Here is a 27,352-nt window from a genome sequence, read left to right on the forward strand (position 1 = left end):
CCTCTGGCATACATTGAGCCTGACTATAAACTATAGAGAATGAGCCCAGGTGGGAGAACGCGATCTGGGGGCCTTAAGTTGCTAGTGATTTTTCTTTTCACTGTAGTAGCCATTGGACGTCCTCCATGACGTTTGTGTTGTGAATGAAGGCAGGCTGGATTATTCATGCTGTCGCTGATGGTTTAAATGAGATATTCAGAGTAAATTCACGTTTGGCTTCCCGGGCTGTGCCCTAGGCATGGCAGCAAAAAATCCAGAAACGTGAAATGCACAAGGCATATTTTGTTAAATTAATGGAAACAACGCACGGTTGCCAAATGCATGAATGCACGGGATGCGTGTCACACACAACAAAAACACCAAATGACAAGTTGGAAGCAGCACATGGTATTACTTCATTAATCCAAGTTTAAACAAGGACACCTGCGAATAAGACATGAGGTTGTTCTTGGTACTTACAGAGTAGGGCGAGCAGGAGTGTTGCGAGCAGCACGAGAAGGCTGGCGCGGTGGGAGTGCGAAGAGCTGCAGTGCATCTTGTTCTTCTTACAAACGCACACCTGAACCTTGACCTCTGTGCTGTTGGACAAAGGGGGCACCCCTGAATCAGTGATGAGCAGCGGGAGCTGGTAGTTGGCTTTCTTCAGACTGTGCAAAAGCATGATTTGGGAGTGTGTGGCTGTGGGGGACACACAGAAGAAGGCGGAGGTTTAATAAAGTCTTTAATTCTGCATGCATGTACTGTCCATCCATTCTGTCCCATTCGACAAAGCGGAACTAAATGTGGGCATTATTCAGCAACACTTATATTCCTCAAGTAGCTGTTTGCCAGGCCATTCCTGACGACTGAAGCGTCAAAAAATTGGCACCACTTATAATGAGTATGTTTGTTACATTTTGTTGCATCACATTTTAAAATTCCTTAAGAGACACAAGAGCAAATACTGGAGCAAGTACACTTCATGCTGAAATGTGCCAAATATGCAAAGCTGCACATTTTACCTGTCTGCCATAGAGTTCAGGTAAGGTGACTTTTATGTCATTAGAAAATGTACAGCTTTTTTCAAATCCTCCCCATCAGTGTTGTTGGATTTGTGGGGGTGTAGAGTGAAATGCAGGATTTCCCAAAGTTTCTGCAAACCCTGATGTGACAAATTGGCAAACAGCTGACTGTCAGATCATCCCCGTGCAATCAGACAGAGTCTGAGTAGTGGGTAGTTTACTTTAAACAAAAATGTTGTAGTAGATCATGGAATTGTGTTGATCTGTTAAAGTGTGATCATGTGACAGCTCAGCCACATGCACTTTCAAATTCCAAGTGATAACACACTCAGATGAGTGAAAAGTTAGCGGAAAAACCAGTAGAAAGTGTGTCAGGCCTTGGCATGGATCTTTTTTTCTCATTGGTCCCATAGGTGTTCAACTGGGATGAGATCTGATGACTGTCAAAGCCATAGCACATGATTCACATCATGTTTCCTCACCCATTTATTCAGCTTTATCGTTTAAAGGAACAGTCTGGCATTTCTTGCCTGGAGTTCATGACACCACTCTCATATCTGACCAGTAAATAAAGGCTACAGCCAGCGGCCTGTTAGTGTAGCTTAACACAAAGCCTGGAAATGGGCAAAAAGTTCACCTGGCATTTGCCGTTTTTACACTTTTTGTACCTTTTGTCTTGTAAATTAAACAAACCACATACAATGTGTTAATTATTAAGCTTTAAATATTTTGTTACCTGAGCACAGAGCCAGGCTAGCTGCCCCCCCAATCTGATGCTAAAATATTAAAATATTAAACTTTTCAATTCAGTTGTTACTTTCATATTTATTCTTCAGACCTAGAGCAGCAAGCCATTGAACTTTTCTCTAATCATTCACCCATCTGTATGATAAAACTGACTAACTGGACTAAAACACACACACACACGCACGCACACACACACACACACACACAAACACACACAGTGGAGACAAGCACAGCGCCAGTCCATTTCACTGGTAACGGGCTCTTTCTCAGCTGGCCATATCTGTCTCTTCCAGGGGGGGTGATTGAGAAGTGTCTGTACCTCCCTCTCCCTCTGTCACTCACAGCTAATACCTCTGGGCAGCTTTTATCTCTGCTCTGTCGCTCAAACACACACAAGGCAGCGCAGTCAGTCATGATGCAACCCTGAATCAATGTCTCAGTTGTCTGTCTATCCTCCTCCCCCTTCCCTCCTTGCATCATTTTACTCTTCATCCTTATCTTGTCATGTGATTCGTACTAGCATCTGCAATTAAGATTTTTCTGCTCTGTATTCAGAACGGACTCCTTAACACTGTGTGACAGGATGTACCACTGCACACAGGTGAAGTGACCCTTCAATATTCTGTGCTGTTTCTGTTACCTCTCATACTTTCCCTTTGTTTATTTCTATTCCCACATTTCCCAGGGTGCCTTTTAGCAACCCTGGGAGAATGGGCTCAAAAGAAAAATAGTGTGGACGAAGTAACAGGAAAGAAAAAGAGACTCACATACACTGTGGTGCATTTCTGCCTGTTGTGTGAAAGATTTACTGTTTGATGGAACAAATCTCTTTTCAAAATAGAATACTCACAGTTGACCCTGGTAACTTTCCATGTTTTATCAAGGCCGGGCTGTTTGCCCAATTCTATCTTAAATGGTGCAGCGTTGGGTGTGAGGTCCTTGTCCCGCCCCCCAACTATGGCCACGTTCATATCATGGGCGTCTTCACACACCCGTGCAACCGATGGAACTACATAGGGGGCATTGTCATTGTAGTCCTCCAGGTGAATGACCAACGTCCCGGTGCCTGTGGCTGGGGGGCTGCCTGCAAACACACAAAACACACACACGTTAAGATAGAAAAAACAGTGTTCATTGATTCACTCTGCAAAATGTAGCGCTCTACTGTTAACCTGGATGAGCACCATTGTGTGAGAGGTGTGAACAGCAATGATCTGGACGTGGGAAAAGAGTAATAATGCAGTCAAACATGGTGTACTGCTTTGTACTCGTGATTATTCCAAAGTTAATTTTCCTTTTCATTCTGGAATGTCAAAATGCGTTCAGCTGAAATCCAACAGCAAAGAAAGACCTGCTGCTTCTTACAAGCCAAACTGCCGATAAACACGTCCAATCTGCTCTTTCCTCCTCAGCTGACCCGATTTAACCCAACCACAAAACAAAAACGTGTGTCACTCTAATGTCAGAGGACCATGAATCACAGAGGCTCATGTTTCAAAAAAGCGCTGTGACTCGGCACTCAGCCAGCTGCTGTGTTTATACGAGATAAGACCTTATTGAAGGGTGCTGCGTTAAAAAGCAGCTTCGCTCTTCTCTATTGCTGCTCTCTGTTTCACTGCGATTAGAGGTTATTAAAAAATACGAACAGCATCCACAACAGCTCTGGAGGTCAGTCAGCAATTAACACCTACAGACAAGATCTGTAATTGGAAAATAGGTCTCCTCCGCCTCTACCAGGTAAAAAAAAATACACATTTGCAGACAATTTATGGCAGAGAAGGAAGAAAAAACAGTCAAGATACCTGTGCAATAAATGTCAAGTGATACTCTGGGTTTTCACAGTGCCGACAGAGAAAGCTGTACACAAGAAATGTTTCTGCCATGAAATGCTGATTAGGTTAAAGATTTTCGGACAAACATTAAGAAAAACAACTAATGAGGCAAAATGACGGGAATGTTTGAAAGTTCAAACATAAGACATGACTCTTCATCTTGAAAACTGGTCTCAAATACACACTTCATTGCCACTTACATGGTGCTGTGCTAGAAAGGTTTAGGCCAAAGCTGCATAGCCTCTCAGGCAAAATGTCAGCATCGTCACCAACTCATGATCATATAGACGACATGGAAATAAATATGTGTTAAGCCCAGTGATGTGTTAAGTTAAGTGTTGTGCTTGTACTGCAGAGATAGTCCTGGTATTGTAGAGATCAGGAAAATGTAAGCTACATTGTGTAGCTGCTTGACTTACATGTTTGTGTTCTCAAACAGTAGCCTATGTTTACCGTTTTGACATTAGAGAAAAGGCTTTTTCTGGTGAGAACTGACCAGTAACACTATCTCAGGTAATGTTGGCCAGGGTTGCATGTAAACTTCTCCAAATCCGTTAAAGAGCAGGACAGAGCAGCTAACTGTCAAGGAAGTGGGGACTTAGGTGAACTATGAGGGATTGAACCCAGATGCAGACACACAAGTGGGCACTTGATTCAAATTAATAAATTTATTAAACACAAAAACCACAACTAAGGAAACTATGATAACACACACACTAGGGGCAAGGGCTATACATACAACGAAGGCAACACAGGGAAACAATGAATAAACACAGCAGGCAAACTTAACAGAGCTGTGGTCCGTTTCACAAAGCAGGTTCACTGAAAACTCTGAGTATGTTAAGCCTGAAATGAAGGAAACTCTGAGTTTTCCGTTTCACATAGGAAGGTAAGTCAAACCAGAGAAAGAGGGGTAACTCAAGCCTGTTTCACAGACAGAGGTAAGTTAAACTCTGAGTCAGTTACCGCAGTAACTGACTCTATGAACCTAACCTGGTCGGGACCAGGTTTTACTCAAGAAACCTCGAGTTTCTCTGTGTCTCCGCCCTCTTTCAACCACACACCGTATTTCACTTCCTCATTCATTCATTCAGTCGAGTTTTGGCATAGTTCTGCCGTCTGTTATTTAAAAAAATCATTAAAAATATCACTCAGTGGGAAGTCCATTAGGCACAGTAGGTGGTGACTTTTTTCGTTAACATGGCATGTTAACATCTTTTGATCATGATCCCGTGGATGAAGGTGCAGCGATACTGCGCAGAGAATTAAATATTCGTCGGGAGATAGTTATCAGACCACGATGTTCTTGCTTTTCCAGACAGTTATCGGTGTTAGGCCACCACCCGTTCTTCGTGCATCTGCCTTCTTTCTGTTAGCTGAGTAAAAGTCTGTGTTAGTTTAAATATAGGCTTAATTATTTAACATAACATGATATAGATGAGAACACTTTTTTTTCATATTTAAATTTTATTTCATTCTCTAACAAAAAACAAAACATTATATGAACACAATATAACCAATTTTACAATGAAAGGGAGCCACTTAATATTTACTTTACAATGTAAAACATGATCAAAATGAGGTAGCTACCTCCATGAGATCATGCAGAGGTCTTACCTGTTTGAATAATGTTTTTATATTTCATTTTAAGCTGCTGCCAAGTGCGCCTCTCCCCCGCGGGATTGCACCTAAATGAAATAAATTAATAGGCAACCATTCAAGCAGTTTAGCCCTGTAATATTATTGTGATTTCAAAGGACTACATTTATACTCACGCATTGACCCGAGCAGCAATGTTCTCCCACGCCGTCTCCCTCTCCTTCGCAGCTGCAGCGGTGTTGGACTTCCGTCTAAAAACGTGTTCATATTCGCTGTATGAGCGCATTAAAATGTCTGGCGTGAAGTAGGCAGCCTTCCGCTTCCCCGTTGCCATGGTGACTCCTCAAATCGGGGTTCCATTGATGCTGTCTTTTTAAAGTTGCGGTGCACGCGCTTAACTCGAGGTGAACCTACTCTGAGTTAATCAAACTAACTCAAATCTGCTGTTGTGGAATCGAAAACTCAGAGTTTCCTATCTCAGAGTAGATCAACTCAGAGTTCAGGCTTACACTCAGAGTTTGTTGAACCTGCTTTGTGAAACGCACCCCAGGACTGAGAGGCACTGAGCGAAGACCTTTGTCCTCACTTCATCTGGTTTTACACTGATCTGATCAATCTGTGCACTCTACTCTCTGGGCAGAATTTTGCACATTTTTGGGAAGAAATTAACATGGAGATTGAAACCTCCTTTAATTACACAGGAACTCTACAGCCAGAACAGTTTGACAGCTTGATGTGGTTATGAATATATTTTCGACACTGAACAACTCCAACAAGACGATGAGAGGACAATGAGAGGTTTCATCGCCCCCAAAATGATCATCTCCTTTTGGCATCACAGCAAATCCAACCATGTCCCTTCCTTCTTAAATACTGCATACTTTACCTTTTATGTTCTTTTTAGTGCCTAACATGCAGAGATGGGGAGACACGTTGTAGCTGCACAGATCCATAAATTGCCTGTCTCCTTTAGAAACTTACAGTGTGTTAAATCAGAACTTTTGTGACAAAGCGGTGTGAAGCAGAGGCCAGCAGACAAGCTCCATTGATGCCAAGGCAGGCTGATGATGACACAGACATGATGCAAGGGAGATGAGGAGGCACAGGAGAAGAGAGGAGCAGAGAAATCGAGTGATTAGGTGTGAGGAGTCTTCATTTAGTAAGAACAGCTTCATTTAAAGCCAGCCAAGCACAGAAATGGCCTCTCCCACTACAAATGGGTTGAAATTTAAATCTTTTTGCTGAGGGGGGGATCTGAGCCCCATCCTCACTCTCTTGGTCTCACCTCTCAAGTGATAATAGATTATCTAAGGTCTCGCCTGAAGAGCTACTGTTTTTTTTTTCTTCAACACACTGCTTTTGCTCAGGTAATTCCTCTCTGCTTGTGATCTGCTGCTGATATTGTCACTGCCATACTCATCTACAGTATATAAGGGCTGTTCACTGTGTTGCTTCATTCCTTGAAACAAAGAGTGCAGAGATTTCGGTAATTTGAAATTTGCGGTAATTTCAGGATTATGACACAGTAGACATGCCAAACTCGCATCCATTATATTTGATTTCTCCCTATCTCTCGTAATCACAATCTGTTGATGGCTTTTCAGCTGAGAATGAAACTAAAGTTTGGAGCTCAGCAAACAGATCATGATGATTATCTGATAAAGTCTCAGCAGACTGTCATAAAGCGGAAAATGTATTAGTTGCAGGTGAGTATAATCTGCTTCTGCCATCCATCATTCATTTCTCTTGTGTCGTCTGTGCTGAAAATCTTGTGTTGCTACACCCAAATGGTGTTTTTCAGGGAGTTAAAAAAAAACAAACAGATGAAAGTGTACTTACTTATCACTCCTGCTTTTTTGTTCTGGAAGAGTGAGAGTATTCCAGCTTTGTAATTGACCCAGTTTTGTGTGGGCTGGTGGGAATGCAGGGAGGAAGAGTAGCCACTTGTGTATGTGGGTAGGTGTCAGCATGAGTGTATATGAAGTTGGATTACTGCCATTATCACAGAGAATCAGCACCTACACATGCCTTCAAGGTTTGCACTAGACTTTACTCATAGTACATTCATGCATTTACGCAAATAGTAAATATTTAGCACTTGGATAGCCTCCATCGCCCTGCCAGAGGGATTTAGCAGCCTGGGAAACACCTTGTGTTGCTCCTGTTTAAGAGGTTGTGTGTGAATAAAAAGACTCAGCATGGAGGAATTACTTTCAGGTGTATTTGACATTTATGTTAAAGTTGGGTAAGCAGTTCCTTTGAAGTCTATTCCAGTGCATGTTTACACACATACTAGCTGTATTTGACATCAAAATGAAAGACATTATGATAGCCTTACAGCAGTGCTTTAGTCTTCATTTGAAGTCAGCGTAAAGCAAATTCTCAAAGGTTTTTTGGTTTGAAAGTACCAATTCTCTGAGATATTGTCAGTTTCTAAGTGTAATACAATACCATTCATTCTGGCATCCAGCTGACTGCTACTGTAAACCTCACACCCATACAGCAACTAGAAAAGGCAGGTCTGTCAAGCTCTGGATATCATGTTAAATTCTGTGTACTTTGCTGTAGTAGGAGTGATACTCCATGTATAAAGAGTTTGGAGGGTGGTATCAATTTTTCGCTTCTCCGAAAGCAAAAATACAACAGCAAAAGTGACAGTATGTTTATCTGGTCTAATATAGGTTGCAATCTTTAGCACGTCCAGCCAACTAGCTTATTACTGACCAAGGTAGCCATGTGTTAGTTATCATTCATCATATTTAACTAACTGATTACAGTTGTTTGGGGTTACAGGTTAAATTTTAAAAAGTCCCGTCCATGACTCATTCATTCACTCAGAAACCTGTCATGGAAGCGTCCGAGTTTAGGTAACGTTAGTGTCATGACCCCTGCCATGCACGCATGCAAGTTTCCCATTGTGTGTTGTCGTTGTCTGGGTTTTGTCACGTCCTGTTTTATTTTGAAGGTTCATGTTATGTGTCTTTGGTTACTTTACTTCCTGTGTTTTCCATCCTGTGATCCACCTGTGTGTCATTAGTGATCCCTCCTTTTGTATATAAGTCAGTGTCTTCCCCCCTGTCTTTGTTGGGTCGTTGTCTGCGTCACCTTTCCGTCTGCGTCACCTTTCCGTCTGCGGCACCTTGCCGTCTGCCATAGCCATAGCCACAGCCACAGCCCCATAGTAGTGAGTGTTATTTGTTGTGTGTGTTGTGTTTCAGGTAATTGTCTCCTTGGTTTGTCTTTGTCCTTTGTTTGCTTCAGTCCCTGTCAGTTTGTTTCTTTTCTTTGTTCTTGTCCATGCCTTGTTTCATGTTAGTGTTCTACCGTCTTTAGTGTTTGCCATAGTCCCTCAGTGAGTGTTATTTTGTTGCGTTTTCTTTGTTCATGTCCGTGTCTCAGTCCATGTCTGTGTTAACCCTCGGTTTGTCTGTGTTCATGTCGTGTTCTCTGTGAGTTTTCCTTTTATGGTAATTTCTATGGCCTAGTTTTGTTATTTTGGTTACCACTAGTTATAGCCAATTTTCAGTTCTTTGTTAGATTGTTCTTTGGTTTTGTTTTATTTCATAGTAGTGTTAATTTCCTCCGAGTTTTCAGGAGTGATTTTTGTTTCTGTTTTGTTAAGTTCAAGGTCTTTCATAGTCGTTTGTTTCTTCCTCCTGCTGGACCGTTTTCTGTTCTTTATTTTAGTCATTGATAATTTGTTCATGGTCTTGTCTTTGTCTATAGTCCTGTCACAGTTTAGGTAAGTGAGTTTCTAGTCTTGTCTTTGTCTATAGTCCTGCCATGTTTTGTGTTAGTGAGTTACTTGTGTTGTCTTAGTCTTTTCCCCTGGGGTCCGTTTCACAAAGCAGGTTCAACAAACTCTGAGTGTAACCCTGAACTCTGAGTTGATCTACTCTGAGATAGGAAACTCTGAGTTTTCGATTCCACAACAGCAGGTTTGAGTTAGTTTGATTAACTCAGAGTAGGTTCACCTCGAGTTAAGCGCGTGCACCGCAACTTTAAAAACACAGCATCAATGGAACCCCGATTTGAGGTGTTACCATGGCAACGGGGAAGCGGAAGGCTGCCTACTTCACGCCACTGGAAATTAGACATTTTAATGCGCTCATACTGCGAGTATGAACACGTTTTTAGACGGAAGTCCAACACCGCTGCAGCTGCGAAGGAGAGGGAGACGGCGTGGGAGAACATTGCTGCTCGGGTCAATGCGTGAGTATAAATGTAGTCCTTTGAAATCACAATAATATTACAGGGCTAAACTGCTTGAATGGTTGCCTATTAATTTATTTCATTTAGGTGCAATCCCGCAGGGGAGAAGCGCACTTGGCAGCAGCTTAAAATGAAATATAAAAACATTGTTCAAACAGGTAAGACCTCGGCATGATCTCATGGAGGTAGCTACCTCATTTTTATCATGTTTTACATTGTAAAGTAAATATTAAGTGGCTCCCTTTCATTGTAAAATTGGTTATATTGTGTTCATATAATGTTTCTTTTTTTGTTAACGAATGAAATAAAATTTAAAAATGAAAAAAAAAGTGTTCTCATCTATATCATGTTATTTTAAATAATTAAGCCATATTTAAACTAACACAGACTTTTACTCAGCTAACAGAAAGAAGGCAGATGCACGAAGAACGGGTGGTGGCCTAACACCGATAACTGTCTGGAAAAGCAAGAACATCGTGGTCTGATAACTATCTCCCGACGAATATTTAATTCTCTGCGCAGTCTCGCTGCACCTTCATCCACGGGATCATGATCAAAAGATGTTAACATGCCATGTTAACGAAAAAAGTCACCACCTACTGTGCCTAATGGACTTCCCACTGAGTGATATTTTTAATGATTTTTTCAAATAACAGACGGCAGAACTATGCCAAAACTCGTCTGCCGACTGAATGAATGAATGAGGAAATGAAATACGGTGTGTGGTTGAGAGAGGGCAGAGACACAGAGAAACTCGAGGCTCAGAGTTTAACTTACCTCTGTCTGTGAAACAGGCTTGAGTTACCCCTCTTTCTCTGGTTTGACTTACCTTCCTATGTGAAATGGAAAACTCAGAGTTTCCCTCATTTCAGGGTTAACATACTCAGAGTTTTCAGTAAACATGCTTTGTGAAATGGACCTCTGCAGTGTTTGTGCCTGATGAGAATTGTGACTTACTCAATTATTTTGTTCTACATTCCAAACACAAAATCTCAGTCTTAATGGGAATTTTGATGGGTGTTAAGTCATTAAACAGAAACCACAGCAAATTTCTTCTGCTCACTGCAGTTTAGTCTGACATTGTTCCAGGTGTGGGCCCATATTTCCCTTTACAATGCTGTCACATTAAAACTCTATGAACCTGTTATCATTAAGCTCTCTAATGGTTCTGTGGTATTCTATGATTTAAGTTTTGTTTGTTTACTTTGCCTCTTTTCAAGTATCAGAGAGAGGAAAATGATTCATCTGGCAGGCAGAAGATTTAATGGCACCAATTCCAGTAACAAGTCTACGCACACATTGTGACTCTGTGAGGCACAGTGGTGCTTTGAGCTAGATGCTAACACCAGCATTCAAACATGCTCACGATGACAATGTGAATGGATGTTCAGCAGGTTCAGTATTTACCACTATGAAACACCATTAGCTTTTCTGGTATTTGGTCATAAACCAGATGGAGGGTTGGGGGATCACAAAATAATCACAGGAATGTCTGAGACAAATTTCATGGCATCCATCCAAAAGTTGTGGAGGCATTTCACTAAAAAGCAGACATGGTGGAAAAGGTCATGGGATCACCAAAATCAGTAGGCTGGATCATCTGAGGACCATGAGTGTCTGTACAAAGTTTCATGGCAGTCCATCTAGACACAGCCATGCTGCTAGTATGTGCACACGTTTGTAGGACCATGCAAATTTATAGCACAGCTTTTTTTATAAGTTAGGAAACATCTTTTTCTTCACTGTCATTTCCTCCTTGTCGGGCAGTATTTGCCCTTAGGCATTGCAATGTATCATAGAACTCAGTCGCAGTGTGCCTGCAAGTGAATTAGGCTTTGTCAAATCTAAAGTAATCCAATCACCTTTGAGGCTCTGACATTTTGCATCTTGCTAACGAGTTAGAATAACATGAATGGAGATGGAAATCCCTGCACTGTTTTATTCTGCAGCCCTCCGTTTTTCCCAGCCTGCTCTCCTTTATTTAAGGTTTAATTAGGTTGCTGGGATGAAGTCAGAAAGTTTTAAAACTTGCATAAGCTAAGTAACTTCTTCAGTGTTTTTTGAACAAATGAGATAATGAATGATGTATCATTTTTACTGAAAAATGTAACAGTCCTAAGCTAAAATTAACTTTACACAAGTGGGGATTGATTCTAATAAATTGGTTTCAGAGCAGGAATTACACTAATTAACGACTGAGATTAGGTTTAATTGTCTCCATAAAAGTTCCTTGTCGATATTAAAAGGAGCAAAGCCCCCAAGCCAGTTTGGTCACGCAACTCCAGTGTGCTACACTCGCAAACTCAACAATGCATCATATATATCCAATAAACCCTTTGCAATATGGCAACCAATTTAAGATGACTGTTGTGCTGCTGCTACACAACTCATTTGCAAAAAAATAATGAAAAACAACATCTGTAAAACCCTCCTGGCAATGCTTTTGCTGCTCCTACAGTATTAAAAACCCTCACCGCTGCCCTTCAACCACCTGTGGGCTTCAGTGCTACGTCTCTCTGTTCTGAGGTTAGCTTGTACTGAAGGGCAGAGTTGAGGACAAGGCTGGACACCGAATACAAACTGTGCATACATTACAATGCTTAACCACTCACAGAGACTATACATTTAACACAACTGACTGAAGTATCGCTAAGTGGACATGCAAAATATAATTCCTTATTAACATATTAACATATTTTTTATCCATTTGGAGATTATTTTATATCCATCAGATATGGACCAACATTCAAATGGAGTCAACTTTCTGGCCACCTAATAAATATTTACTCTCTTTTAGCCCAGCAGGCAGGACATATCTGGCTCTTTAGCTGCTAAATGCTCCACTAGGTTCACCAGCTAGTTGCTAACTTTGTCTGTCTGCTGTTTGGAGCTGAGCATTAACATAGAGTCAGTTTATCAGAACCTTTTTGTTGAAAATAATGCTGATGAGAGCTGCTGGTGATGCCTCTCTGATGTATGTGTGAGCATAAGTAAGACTGACCCCTCTCATACGTACTGTACATTGTCATGTGAGCCATTTTTTAATGTTACAAATCTTGATAATAGCATCTTTATATTCCTATTGTACTGAAAACTCAAGGACATCTCACCCATAAATTGTTGTGCTTCCAGACTATTGAGAAATGCTGACCTCGTAAAACGGCAACCATCCATTTAATTTGATCCTATTGTGAAGTCAGTATTTTGTTGAACACAAAAAATGAGCTGGCCCTGCATCATGGGAAAAAAAAGCATCCAAGTCTTGCAGAACACAATGTTTGTGGGATGAATGCAACAAAGACTTAAGTCGAAAAGCGAGTCAAAAGCGACCTTCATCACAGCCAACCTCATCTTTTAGTCTTTGACCTCCTGCTCCATCTCCGTCGTCCAGCACTACTCACGACACCTCCACCTGCCCCTGGCTGGCAGTTATACAGTCCTGTTGTTCTCTCGTACGCTCAGAGATGAGAGGAGCAAGCAGACTGATTGACTCCTGGGGCCATCAGGTCTAATCCACAGCTACAGGCTACAAGCTTTCTCTTTTCTTCTTCCTGTTTTCTCTTTATATCTCTCCATCCACCCCCAGACACTCTTTCGCTCCCAACACCTTGGCTTTAGGCTAATGCTCTCTCTCGCTCTCACTGTCTCTTTCTGTTATCTCTTTATTTTTTCTTTCTGTTGTCTGGCTTTTTGTTCCTGCTGTTGTAAAAGAAGAAGGAAAGACAAGGTTGTGACCAGCAGTGGTTTGAAATGTACCAATTTCTGCATGGTGTGGTACGAATAAAATGATCTGTTAGGTCTTCCCTCTTTTGTTGTTGCAGTGAAGTTTTATGATATAAGGTGATGTTCCTTTCTCATTTCTGGCAAAGTCATACATTTGATCAGTTTTTCATACTGTGAAATAAGTCTGGCAAGTTCTCTGACCACCAGTGAATTCACAGGATTAAAAAGGTCCACTAGTAGAGTTTGCCACCAAGGACAACCTGAAACAAGACTGTTCTCATCTGGCTAAATTTCTTTTTCTCATTAGAATAACCATTAAATACCAGGACAGCTTACAAACAACCAGTGGATGATGCCCTTGGCTACAAATATTCAGCATTGTTATTGCTATGATTATTTTAGTCAGTCACATAAAAAGTAGATGATGAAGGAAATGAAATAACAACAAGCAGGGACGAGAGGAGGCCAGGAGCAAGGCTCGGGCATGAAGAATGGCTCATTGGAAAATGTCACAATGCATCACGCTACAGCTAAACAGTCAGGAAGACTAATTCAGAGGTGGACCACTGCAAGGTAATAGAGGAGAGCGAGAAAAGATAAATGAAGGGGAAAGCTAAAATGAGAAAGGGAGGAGATGAGAGCAGGACAGCAGGAGCTTTGAAGGGAAATGATTTTTGGAAATCTCTTCCCCTTCACTTTACAGTGTCTTCAGCTAAACACAAAAACCCATACTCTTTTACTGTCTGCACATACAGGAACAGCACAATGCTGAGCCATGATATGCAAGGTACTACATGCACTGCCGAATGTCCGAACCTCTCTTTGTCTGCAACAGATTCCTGAATCTGTTCTTGTTTAAACTGTTACGCGACTCGATTCAAGCACATTCAACCTCAATATGGGCCACAGTGAGAGCACATTATGTTGAGTTCTGTATATTATCACACTGGGGTACCCCTCTTTCCTGTGCTATGTGTTGAACAACATTGCATTGTATAGTCCTCAGTTGAGAATATGCTTCCACAGCCAGTGCAGACCAGCATTATACAGCTAAAGAGGAATCACAGCACAGGAAGTAAAACTGCACGCAGAAACACACCAAAGAGCACAAGACACAAATCAGAAACACAGCAAAACGCAGAGTGCCGTAAGTGGCAAGAAAGCATACTGTTTGTGCTGAACTAAAATAACGCTTTAAGTAATAATTCAAATCTTCCATGTTGCACATCATGTTTCTGCAGTAGCCCAGAATGGACAAACCAAATGCTGGCATCCAGAGAGCGCCTTCTGCAGAGGGTGAGGCGGCTGGTGGTCAGTTGGACCGCTGGATGTCACTAAATCACACTGGACCTCAATTCAGTAAAGTTTTTCAATGGAAGCAAAAAGAGGAAAGAAAAGCAACTAATTTGAAAAATATAGCATTTAAAGAATTTTAGCACACCTTTAACCTTAAAACAAAAGAAATAAAACTTCTCGTAAAAAAAAAAAGCCCTTGTGAAAGTTTCAGACATGACATATACTGGAGACATTGTTTAACTTTCACAATTAAAAAAAAACATTTTATCAGATTTGTTGATTTTTGATTCTTTCAGTAGGGAGGAAGTCAAGTTCTAATCATCTTATGGTCTAGACAAAAAATGAATATACTGACAGACAACAGACTCTAAAAACATGACATTACTGATATTTCCTGATACTTGATGGATTGAGAATGAATTTAAGAGGTGAAGCCAGTATTTCAAAAGGAAAAGGAGTCATATATGCCATTTCACATTCTCCTGGCCAGTGCATTTCACGGAAAGAGCAGCTACTTCTACTATTGTGTGCACTCGCTGTACCGCTGAAGGATACGGTATCCTGTCTGCTTTTTGTATTTTCCATCTCCTCTCTATCTGTCCAAGTCCCAGACCTTGTTAAAACTCCCTTCAGATAACCCACTTCATTCTGTCCCATCACTCATCAGTCTCCTCAGGGCTTCAGCAAACACTATCACATGACACCTTGCTAATCTGATTGGCTGATCAGAACTGTAAATGAAACCAGCCAGAGCCAATTACAATAGGCACAAGTCATTAAGAGAGATGACTTCGGGGAGTGAAGCGGTGCTGGGGACAGGTGCATCGCTGCTAGTCTGGCAAATTACTTCCAGAATAGAGTTTGGGTTATCAGTTGCTGGCTATTACACCAAGTGATGGGAGAGGGAGGGTACTGATACGGCTTAAAGTAGACTTACACTGCAAGCTATTTTTGCACTAATTAAACTAAAATTGCCTTCCTTGGAAGACTTCTTGTTTGGTCTGCTCTGAGAGCTTGGTACAGGATTTTTACTGTGATAAGTTGTCAGATGAAAATGAAAAATCCAAGTGAACTTTAATTAGTAAGTCTGTTGAGCTCACACTAGTCACATCACTTAAGCAGGATCAAATGGGCTACAAATATAAAAAGTTCCTTTTAATCAGTTTACTGGTTTTACTCAGATTTGATTCTAGTTTGCTTTCTGTTGTGCAAACAGCAGTGCACCAAAATTAATTACACGTTCAAAATGATGAAAGGCCCAATGCAGGCACCTGTTTTCCCCCTGCCTACACTACTGCTCCTGATTCCCAGATTGTCTTTAGGCCTCTTTCACAGAGCACATTTTAACATGTCACAGTAGAAGACGCACAGGTGTAAATGATAAAAAAAAAGGATGGCTGAATTCCATTCCATCTCTCTGTCACACTGTTATGGCTTGCTGAGACAACTGAACCAAACAGAGACATCATTGTTAGTAACATCTGCGTTGCTCCTACTATAATAACTAACACTGGGTTGATCCCATTTCCCTTAATTGCATCCATGTTTCCTTCACTTGTGTCTTTTCCATCGATTTCTGTCTTAGTACGTTATCTCAAGTGACGCCCATTGCAGAAAATCTTTGGTACTTTTGGTACAGAGTTTGTATTTGCACATGCTACACTGTCCACATAATCGCAACATTTGCATTACAGTGCATGCAGAATCGAGGTGGCCGACAAGCGTATTAACACCACGTCTAAATGCATCAGGCACGGGTGTCGCACTCGTGGGGGATGGGGGGGTTGCGACACCCCCACTTTTACAACCAGGTGATTTCATACCCCCCACTTTTTCCTGAGGTTATATTGTATATCTCTCTTGTTGTAGCGTTGTAGCGTCCCACTGGATCCAGGAAACGGACGGAGAGTTGGTCTCACCTACTTTTTATTGCAGGATAGGCATTCACTGACGGTAGGAAACTGGAACACTAAACAGCAATAACAATAATAAGTTTTTAGTTTGTGAAGCACTTTGTATTGCATTTTTTATTGTATTTAAGGTGCTGTATAAATAAAGATTGAGTTAGATGTTAGGGAGTTCTTTGACAGATAATTGAAAACTTAAATCCTGCTCCCAAACTACCATCACCTCATGGTATTGTTTCATATAATTGACATCTTTTGGAATTGTTTCTGAAAGAGGTTTTGTTGAATGTTGAATGTTGAATAACTGTTTAAAATGTTTAATTGAGGAAAAAACACATTTTTGTTATTATTTTCGGCCATATTACTTTTTTAATATAAAAATGTAAACATTAATGGATAATTGTTGGTTAATTTTCCCGATGATAGATTCAGAAAATTTTGCTCATGTGCCACAACCTAGAACACCCCCACATTGTAAATGGTTGTGACGCCCCTACACCAGGTGTAAACTTGGCCATTGGACCTGGTTACCTGGCTCCTGAAGTTATATGTCTGTGTGTTTATATGTACAATTCTGTGCCACTTCTAACATGAAAGGTATTTTCTGAGGCGTTTGCACTTACTGTGTGATAAAAACACCCTCCGAGTCCTGCACAAAACACTCCCACCACTGCCACCATACAGCCAGTTACATAAATACACACACTGACATGCACAGATGGTGCCTTCAGCTCTTCGTCAGGTACCAAGCCTCTGACAGATTTCCAGTTTTGGTCAAATCCATACTTTCCAGATAAACTGAAATAAAATCGTCCATCATCTTTGCCTGATTCCATCATTTGACTTCATTCATTTCATTTTCTATCACTCTCCATCTCCACTACCCACTCATCTCATTTCATTTGGATCACTGTCATTAAAACGACACCTAAAGCTGTTCATATCCACACAGAGGAAGCCCTTGTGGAAAATCCTGATAGAACTGCGCTGGGTGAGGACGTGGGGGGCTCTTTTTACATTTTAATCAATTGAATATACTCACTTTCCACAGTAGTTTTGCAAAATAAGTACTCTGGTATCACTGCACTCAGACAGAGGCTCTCTTGCTGAGTGGGTAGTGTTTATTTTAGTGTGCCAAGCGCAGCGATAACTTCTGATCTGTGGATGAATCAGTATTCCAAGGACACATGTGAGGCAGGGCCTGATAACAGTCAACAACAGAGAGAGACATTTCTTCCCTGGCAAAGCTGAACAAAGGTGTTCTTTAATCACAGATGTAACGCAAACCTGTTTACAAGGTGGCGACTTCCCCCAGAGGTTACCCTACAGGTTGAGAAATGAAAGACAAAGGCAGTCAGAGAGGGACAGGAAGAGAGAGACGGAGGTGGGAGGCGTGTAAAAGTGGGAAAGACACAGTGTGTATTTGGGGTTAATGAGGCAGTGCAGCAAGATGGGGGAGGAAACAGAAGGCAGGGCGGCGTTGAGCTGTGATCCCCTGCACTTTCCAGAGCACATCCCATTACATTGCCATTACCCTGGGTCAAGATGCCTTGATTTCCAACCCTGTAACCTTCCCCTAGCCTGGCGTCACCCCAGCCCACTGCTACACAGGGTCATAATTGATTGGTTGGGCAACAACACATTTCATCACAGTAGTTAACCTGCTTGCCTTGGTGGCTGTCTCTATGAAGGGATTGACAGGAGAGAGCGATAAACGGAATGAAAGACGAGAGCGGGGCGAGTAAACACTTTCAGCACTCACATGACGCTGCACTGGTCAAACGCTGTCTCACAAAGCACATTGACTTTATATTTCCCATCTATTACACACAGTCACCTCTTCAGCTCTTGCTCTCTTGGCTCTATTATAATTGATTCTTCAGAAAGTTATAGAGGACAGTCACAGCTGAGTTCTAGCATTGTCTGTGCCTCTGTCTGCTAACAGCTCTTTCCTTAAAAAGAGCTGTTAATCAAACATCAATTCATCAATAACAGTGACTGGTAAACACTGACATTCATCTGCAGATATAAAAGACTACTATTTTCGACTCTGTTCTGTTCTACTCTGTTCTTGGCTTGGGGATCTCAGGGAGTTGGACTGACACACTGGCTCATCATGCTTTATTATTTCACTGCTGTAGTTTGAGGCGGCCTGATCACAGCCTTCTAAAGACACAACATGAGCTTATCTCCCTGCATTTAGCCTGCCAGGCTGCCTTGCAGCGTGCTCGTGACATGACATACACTAGGCAGTAAAACCACTGTATCTGAGCGGGCCTGAAACGGGGAAATTACTCAGCCCATTACTGCGATGAGCTGCACACTGGTTCCCAGCACTTAGTATGGCAATGAGGCAGCACAGCGGCAGACATCACACACAAAGAAGGACACATGTAGAGACACACAAAGGTGCGCACACACACACACACACACACACACACACATACTCTCTGCTACTGACAGCTGGCTGAGCACTGTCAGTCTTTTTCCCTCTTTGGAGAGAAGAGATGATGAACCTATTATGCAGACCTATCACAGAGAGACGGACAGGTACACACATACTGCACACACACGCAAAAACACACACACACACAGTCCTACTTAATTTTACATCCATCTGAGCACCAAAGAGTTTTGTTCTGTGACACATTAGAATTCAGCATGCCCTCTCTCCTTTTGCCTCCTGCTTTTGATTTAAACCAGAGAGGATGTGATCTGACTGTGATGAATGCTGAGACTTATCACACTGCTCGGTCTGAGTCTATGTGTACGTAATACTTAATATTCCTGTAATTAACAAAGCTCTCTTTGTCTGTGTGAAGGCTGTCTCACTATGATACAGACAGATACACACACACACCATCAGCTCAGGTCTAAATGGAGGCCTCTCCTCCGTACGTCCATGTGTTCAAAGCAAACACTGCTCAGCTCTTTCGTGCATAACTTAGGAGTTTTTAATCGGCGGACTGGTGGCAGCAGACACTGGAGACTGCATATGTGTGTGTATGTGTCACCATATTTCAGACAACTGGGGCTTTCATAATGTATTCATGCCTCCCAATGACAAATGGCTCCCACCAGGAGGCGGTTTAACATTTAAATGAGGAGCAGGAGAAAACATTGAACCACAACACAATGTAGTGAGTGGATGCGCAGGGGCAGGCCAGGGAGGCGCTGCATGTACCAGGACAAAGACATTAAAACCAGGATGAACACACAACTTCAATCCTGCCACACACCAGCACACAGATCTGCCAGCACTGAATACAAAAACTAACGCGAAGGAAGGGGAGGGGGGTGAGATGCGGGAACAGCTGGTGTCCCGGTGGGGAATCAGAGAGCAGAAGAGAATTTGTTGGCGTGCAAAACCAGCAGTTACTGCTGAGAGTTTATATAAACAGCCCATCAAGCCCTCTGCTCGGGGTGGAGCCCAGAAATCTCCTCAAACAATATTGCGCCAACGACCTGCCAGGTGCAGCTGCCCAGGCAAACACTGGGCTGTGGCTTTTCAGACATGAACTCAGAAACACATGATGGGAGGAGGGAGACGATGTGGAGAAACAAACCCAACCCTGACATCAGCATTATCATTTCTTCACTACCTTGTTAAACCCCCAAATCCCATGCTCTTTTCTTTTCTTTTCCATTCCTTCTTTTCCTTTTCCTTTTTCTTCTTTCTTTTGTCCTCCTTTGTGCTGTTCATGTCAGCCATCTCAGCCTCTCCTCCTTGATCCCGACTTCCTTCCTTCCCTCCCTGTAGCATGTTCGCTCCATCGTTCGCCATCTGTTGCTGCCTGGAGGGCCGCTCCAGCTGACCTGCCCTCACCAAGAGCTACAGTCAATCTGTTGCTAACCATGCAAAACATTCACCAAGAGTATATTTCCCATTTCAAGCTAGCACACAAGGTCAAATTGGCTTAAACTGGCCATGGGACAGCCCATGACAAAGGGGAAAATCCTTATTTCAGAAACACTCTCAGGCCACCAGTTACACACAAGAGTTAAGACTGCTGGTAGCATATTTTCCTTTTGAGAAATATTCAGCAGGTAAAAATCTAATTTCATGGTTGATAGTCGATTTTAAGATCACGTGAATGTACCTAGAAAAACTGTAATGTAATCCTCTCTCCAATCTGTTTTACAGATCTGTTGTATATATGTGTCTCTCCTCTGACCTCCTCCCTTTCTGTTTGACAAAAGTCTATTCCCCCGACCCTTCCTCCTCTCCAGTGCCGCGCCATCTGATTCCTCCACATAAAGATGAAGAGCTAATTGTCAGCTGATATCCTGTTGGTAGTCCACATAGGTGGGCTGTCATACAGTCATTGCACAGATCGCTGTGGAGAAGGAGCAAGTTTGCCCTGCCAATGACAGAGTGTGCAGTGGAAGAGGCCAGGCAAGGGTCAAGCCGATATCGGTATTCTGCTCACATTTCAGCGGTGCACACACACCACATGCACAGACATCGATGCAAGTAGGTTGTTAAAGGTCTGGGTGCAGGAACTTTCATGGGTCTCCTTGCTTATATCTGTGAAGGTAGAATAATAGAGTCACCATGGACAGTCTCATCTATCTCACCTCTGACATCTTATATACAGTATGGACGGCACTGTTGGTGAGTTGGTCCAGCCCTTTTCCAGTTCTCAACAATTATTAGAAGGATTACCATAACATCTGTACATATATTCACTGCTGGCTTTGGTGAGCCTCCGACTTTTTTATTCTAGCATCATCAAAAAGTTGGCATTTCTGTATTTTGGAATAAAATGCCTTGAAAAGTGTTGGATGTATTGTCAAGACATTCATGGTTTCCAGACTTTTCATCTAGAGCCACTAGTTTTCACTTATCTAGTGAACATCTACTAGATGAGTTGGCACAGTTATTATGTATCCATCTATATTTGGTGATCCTTGATTTTTCCGCTAGCGCCACCATGATGTTGACATTCAGTTTTGGGTGAAATGTCTCAACTACTATTGAATGGACTGCCATAAAGTTAGGTAAAGACATTCATGTCCCCCCATCGGAGAGAAATGTGACTTTTCACCCAGCGCCACCATCAGGTCAGAATTTTAATTTGTCCAATAATTTGGCCAATGACCAAGTAGGCTACCTGCCAAACTAATGACATCACCATCAACTTCAGATGTACTTATACAACGTGTTTAGTATTAGCTAGCAAATGTTAGCTAAAACTAAAATGGTGAACTAGGTAAACATTAAACCTGCCTAACATAAGCATGTTAGCACTGTGATTGCAATGACTGCTAGCATACTTTAGCTCAAAGTATTGTTGTGTATTTTACATGCTGATTTTTGATGAACAAATGAGATCTAATGTATTAACAAGTGAGTTTAAGAGGTACTGAAAGGTTGGTCTCCTGATCTTCAGACAGAGTCACTCTTGCTGTTTCCTTCTGTCTTTGTGCTAAGCTAAGCTGCTGCTGCAGCTTCATATTTACCAAATATTTATCATTTAACTGTTAGTAAGTGCATGCAACAAAATGTTAAACTATTTATTTAAAGTGGCTACAGATGTGTTTCAATCAGTAGCTTGAAACCTGTACAAAAATATCAGACAGTACAGTATCTTCTTAGCCGGCCTCCTCTTCTGGCTCCAACACTAAACTTACACCCTGTCCTCTCCACTCATAATCTTCATTTCTCTTCTCCACCTGGTCCTTACCCACTTCCCCGGCTCTGTATCTTTTTCCTGTTATCTCCTCTTATGTCCTTTCCTTTCTCTTCCTCCCCTGACCCCTCCACTTCCTCCCCCTTCTCCCTCTCCCTCATCATTACTCCTCTTTCAACGCTCATCTTTCTAAGGCTGCCAAATTCTCCAGCACAACAGTGCTATTCTGCTGCCTCCTAATAGAATCTTTCAGTTCCTCTAATGGATCTGTCAGAATCTCCCTGAGCACAGGAGAGCAGATAGATTGATAGGGAGTGAGACAGAGAGACATATATATACATAGAGAGAGATGGGGGCAAAGGGACAAAGAGACAGAGAGACACAGGAAGAGAGAAGCAAAGAGAAAAAGGAGAGCTGCACCGGGTCTCTCGACACTTTCATCTGTGCCTCGGAAAGTCTCGGTGCAGCAGCTCCACTGACACTGCCAACCAGCCACCATATGGTCTGACAGAAACACTGCCACTTAAGGCCATCCCATTGTCACCACGGGATAATGGCAGTTTCTCTGTGGCTACAGACAGGGTCAGTCATTTCCAGGAAGGCAGGCAGGCTTTGTGTCTGCTTTTTTTCTGTTTGCTTCAGTGACTCTGCACCAGTTATACTGTGTATAATGCAAATGAGTGTAAATCACGGTGGGAAGCCTTGATGGCTCACTGTGGAATCTTTATCACAAATTTAACACCTTAAAACAGGCTGAAGTAGTTGACGTGTGCTTTGTGTATTTGTTGACACGTCTGGTGCTGTGATGATATGACACTTCTCATTTAGTACGAATGGGACTTTGATACTGTTTTTCTTCTTTTACTTCTTGTCACTTTATTTTCTGTCCAGACAAATAATGCAGCGCGCCATTTATTTGTGCCAAACAAACCTTTCACACGCTTTGCGCATCAAACGGTGGTTTTCTGGGAAATATCTACCTGGCATCGGTTTAGGTCATTTCACCCTTAGCAGTCGCAAAATTGACTTGTTTTTATCTAAAGGTTCCACAGATTATTCAAAACATGTCACATCTGTGTGTGTGTGTGCGTTATCTTTTATCATTTTCATACAGTGGGGGATCTGACACTAACCGTTATCTGTGGCGATGAAGACAGCTGTGTATTTGTTGTCGTGGACATATGGAGACTCACGGTCCAGCGAGGCCGAGGTGTTGACAGTTCCTCTGACTGGGTTCACACTCAGCCAGCCTGCTGGGTCTCGCAGAACAGCATACCTGAGAGAAAGTAGATCAAATAAGTAAGAAGTTGTAGCCGTATAGGCACCAGAACATCAACTATACTCCATATCTTGCAGAAAAGTTGTCTTTTATTTTGGTCCTACATTTTTAGGTCCCAGGCATCTCACTGTCAGACAGCCACAGAAACACACAACAGGCGAGACAGACAGTACTCTATATTTGTCCCATACAGTGTATAACTCCACTCAACTCCTGACACCTGCTAAAAAAACATTCCTGTTTTGAAAAAATAATACAGTATTTTACTTTTTTAGTACATTCGACATGAAATCTGGTTCCATAAGTGCATTGCTCATGAAAAACATAACGTCACTACAAATAACATGAAGAATTTGTACATAATAAATAATACTCACGTCAAGTTTCGTCCAAACGTGTTGTGCAACTGAGCAACAACACCAACTAACGATTACATGAAAAGAAGCCTGTGAATATTCTCATTTATCCAGGTCATAACATTATGGTCCTCTGTCTCATTGATAGCCATGCTGTCACCAGCAGCACCATGCTAAAGAGTTTGGGGTTTTTTTTTAAACTTATTTAGCCTCTAGGACAGTGAAAAACAGCTAATATTTTTATGGACAGCGGAACAAGTTGGGATGCTGTAAAACATAAATACAACTGAATTTGCTAATTTGCTGATCCGTTTTAAAATATACTCAACTGAAAACAATAGACAATATATCCCATAGCCTACCTCATCAGCTTAATTGACTTTGTCTGTTTTTATTCATATTTTACACAGTAACCCAGCTTTTTTAGAATCACAGTTGTACATATCTGCAGTAGCCTGCACAGTGTCTTTCCTCAGATTGTAAAACCTCATCCAGCTGTAGTTAAATGGCTGCTGTTGTTGATTTGATTCCAGCCTTTTTATGTAGCATTGTTGCATCTTCTATATCTCACAATGAAACACTGAAACTACTATAGACCTTTTTTTTACATGAAGAGCTCTCACCTATTCAGTGGTGTCCAAGGTAGTTGAAGAGCTGCTTGTCCTTGAAAGGAAAAAAAGGATAAATGTGCTATTTCAGTCATGTCCTCTAGATTAGTTAGTCCTGTTTTCCCATTTTTTTTTCTTTTCATGTAAGCTTTAGGCCATCAATCGTTCGCAACTGGACCTCGTCAGTTTGTCTTAGAAGACATTTCGCCTCTCATCCGAGCAGGCTTCATCAGTTCGTACGCAACCAGACTAGATAGGACAGCTCTAGTCCAATGCAATGATGTTAGGTTCAAGTATTTATCCCCTGAGTGAGGCCAACCCCCAAAACCAAGAATGGTATCACTCTATTGTGAGGCAAACGATCCCCCCATTAAGGCGGGGTGGGGTGCAACCCTTTGGTGTCAACGACAGTCGTTTGCCTCGTTAGTGTCCCATTGTTGTCATTGGGAGGCTCCTTGAGCCATGTGTGAATGGCTTTGTTGTTTGTCCTCAGAGGCTAAATCTTTGAATCTCTTAGGGAGAGATGAAAGGACAGCATTGTATGTGGGAGATAGGTGGTGTCTCAGACCTCCCCCTCTGTTCAGAGATGGTTTTTCAACCTTGACATAGATGGCTTCTCTTACCCCTCTTTCAAACCATCTGTCTTCTCTGTCCAGAATATGCACATTTTTCTCCTCAAAGGAGTGTGCTTTCTCCTTGAGATGCAGGTAAACAGCTGAGTCCAGCCCTGAAGAGTTTACCCTTCTGTGTTGTGCCATGTGTCTGCTCAGTGGCTGTTTGGTTTCCCCAATATACAAGTCTGTGCATTCCTCACTGCACTGGACTGCATACACCAGATTGTTCTTCTGAGTGTGAGGTGTCCGGTCTTTGGGGTGCACCAGCCTTTGTCTGAGAGTGTTCCCAGGTTTGAAATGTACCAGGGTGTTGTGTTTGTTGAAGATTCGCCTGAGCTTCTCTGATACACCAGACACATATGGAATGACGATGTTATGTCGTCTGTCCCTCTTTTCTTCCTCTGTCACCCTGTTGTTTCTGGAAGCAGCTGAACTTTTCACAAAAGACCAGCTGGGATAACCACAGGTTTTGAGGGTCCCCCTCAGGTGTTTGTGTTCTTTGTCCCTTGCCTGTTGGCTGGTTGGAACATTATCAGCTCTGTGTTGTAGAGTTCTGATAACACCTAGTTTGTGTTCCAGTGGGTGATGTGAGTCAAAAAGGAGGTACTGGTCTGTGTGAGTAGGTTTTCTGTAAACCCAAATATGGAGGCGCCTGTTCTCTCCAATGTGGACATCACAGTCCAAAAAAGGCAAACTCATGTCCTTGACATCCCCTCGAGTGAATTTGATGTTCTTGTCCACTGAGTTAATGTGCTCGGTGAAGGCTTGCACTTCTTGGCTTTGGATTTTTACCCAAGTGTCATCCACATATCTGTACCAATGACTTGGTGTTGTACCCTTGAAAGAGTTCAGAGCTGTTCTTTCCATGTTCTCCATGTAAAGATTAGCCACAGTGGGGGATACTGGTGAGCCCATCGCACATCCATGTTTTTGCCTGTAAAACCTTCCCCTAAATTGAAAATAGGTGTTTTTTAGGCAGAGTTCCAGTAACTGGCATATTTGCTCTGGGGTAAGGGTAGTTCTGTTCCGCAAAGTGTTGTCTTGTAACAACTGCTGTCTCACTGTTTCCACAGCATCTTGAGTCGGAAACACCCCCCTCACTGTCCCTATTTCACCCCCCAACTACTATTATTTCTCCTGATCCATATCCACTGACTAGACCTAGCAGCCTCATCTGACATCTCCCTCACTGTTTTTCTTAAATTTTGCCCATGCACTCCCAGCTCCCTCAACAGTGAAACAGCTGACCCTGCAACAAAACCTCTACACCCCACTTCAACCGGACAGACCCTGGTCTTCCATCCCCTCTGCTCAGATTCTGTCTTTAAATCTGCATACTTAGTCTTCTTCCTTTCATAAGCTGCCTCCACTGAATTTTCCCAAGGGACTGTTAACTCAATAAAATACACAGTCTTTTTACTCATGGACCATAAGACAATGTCTGGCCTCAGATTAGTATAAACTATTTCCTGGGGCACAACTAGCTTTCCTCCCAAGTCGACCTGCATTTGCCAATCATCAGCCCCTACCAGGCAGCCACCTACCCGCTTTCTCCCTGACTTAGCAGCTCTATTTTTCTCCCCCTCTCGAACAAACTGCACATCTAACCTCTCCTTTCTAGAACTTCCAGAATTCACCTGTTCCTTCTCTCTTCAATGCCTGCGGCTAAGCTTCTCAGCACCTGATTATGCCGCCATGTATACCGGCCTTGTGATAAGCTAATTCTACAACCTGACAAAATGTGCTTTAAACTTGCTGTACCTGAGCAGAGTGGGCACGATTGATCGCCCTGTACCCAGAAACTTAGGTTCTGCGGGGTTGGCAACACATCGTATGTCGCCCCTATCACAAATTTAATACGGCCTTCCTCCATATTCCACAGGTCCCTCCAACTAAGTTTCCTCTTCTCAACACCTTCCCAATTCAACCATTGTCCCTGTTTGGCTTGACCAACTGCTTTTGCCCCTCTTAACAACTCCTCCTGCCTACGCACCTGTTCCACTACAAGCTTTCTTTTATCCTTTAGACCTGCTTTATTCCACACTGGTTTGCCTGGGCCAAGCCCCAAGCCTCCCCGGCCAAATTGAACATTTCCTACTATTTCTGCATGCCTAAGAGCTGCCTCTGCCTCCTGCACTGCTGCCCTTGGGTTCCATTTCCTCCCCCCAGAAGGATTCGGAACCACATTGCTAACTAACAATAACTTGAACCTAACATCATTGCATTGGACTAGAGCTGTCCTGTCTAGTCTGGTTGCGTACGAACTGATGAAGCCTGCTCGGATGAGAGGCGAAATGTCTTCTAAGACAAACTGACGAGGTCCAGTTGCGAACGATTGATGGCCTAAAGCTTACATGAAAAGAAAAAAAAAAAGGGAAAACAGGACTAACTAATCTAGAGGACATGACTGAAATAGCACATTTATCCTTTTTTTTCCTTTCAAGGACAAGCAGCTCTTCAACTACCTTGGACACCACTGAATAGGTGAGAGCTCTTCATGTAAAAAAAGGTCTATAGTAGTTTCAGTGTTTCATTGTGAGATATA

At 42.3% G+C, this 27,352-nt stretch overlaps 1 protein-coding gene across 1 annotated transcript in view; it reads right to left on the reverse strand.

Moving 5' to 3' along the window:
* cdh13 (cadherin 13, H-cadherin (heart)) overlaps window positions 1-27,352 on the reverse strand; it is a 330,027-nt gene that overhangs the window by 11,923 nt on the left and 290,752 nt on the right. Inside the window, exons 12-14 of the mRNA XM_041939059.1 lie at window positions 23,084-23,226; window positions 2,599-2,832; window positions 460-678 (exon numbers count right to left, since the gene is read on the reverse strand). Coding sequence (XP_041794993.1) covers window positions 460-678; window positions 2,599-2,832; window positions 23,084-23,226 — 596 coding nt within the window. The remainder of the gene's footprint in view (window positions 1-459; window positions 679-2,598; window positions 2,833-23,083; window positions 23,227-27,352) is intronic.

Source organism: Chelmon rostratus, chromosome 6 (assembly GCF_017976325.1).
Source record: "Chelmon rostratus isolate fCheRos1 chromosome 6, fCheRos1.pri, whole genome shotgun sequence".
In the NCBI taxonomy this organism is placed as follows: domain Eukaryota; kingdom Metazoa; phylum Chordata; class Actinopteri; order Chaetodontiformes; family Chaetodontidae; genus Chelmon; species Chelmon rostratus.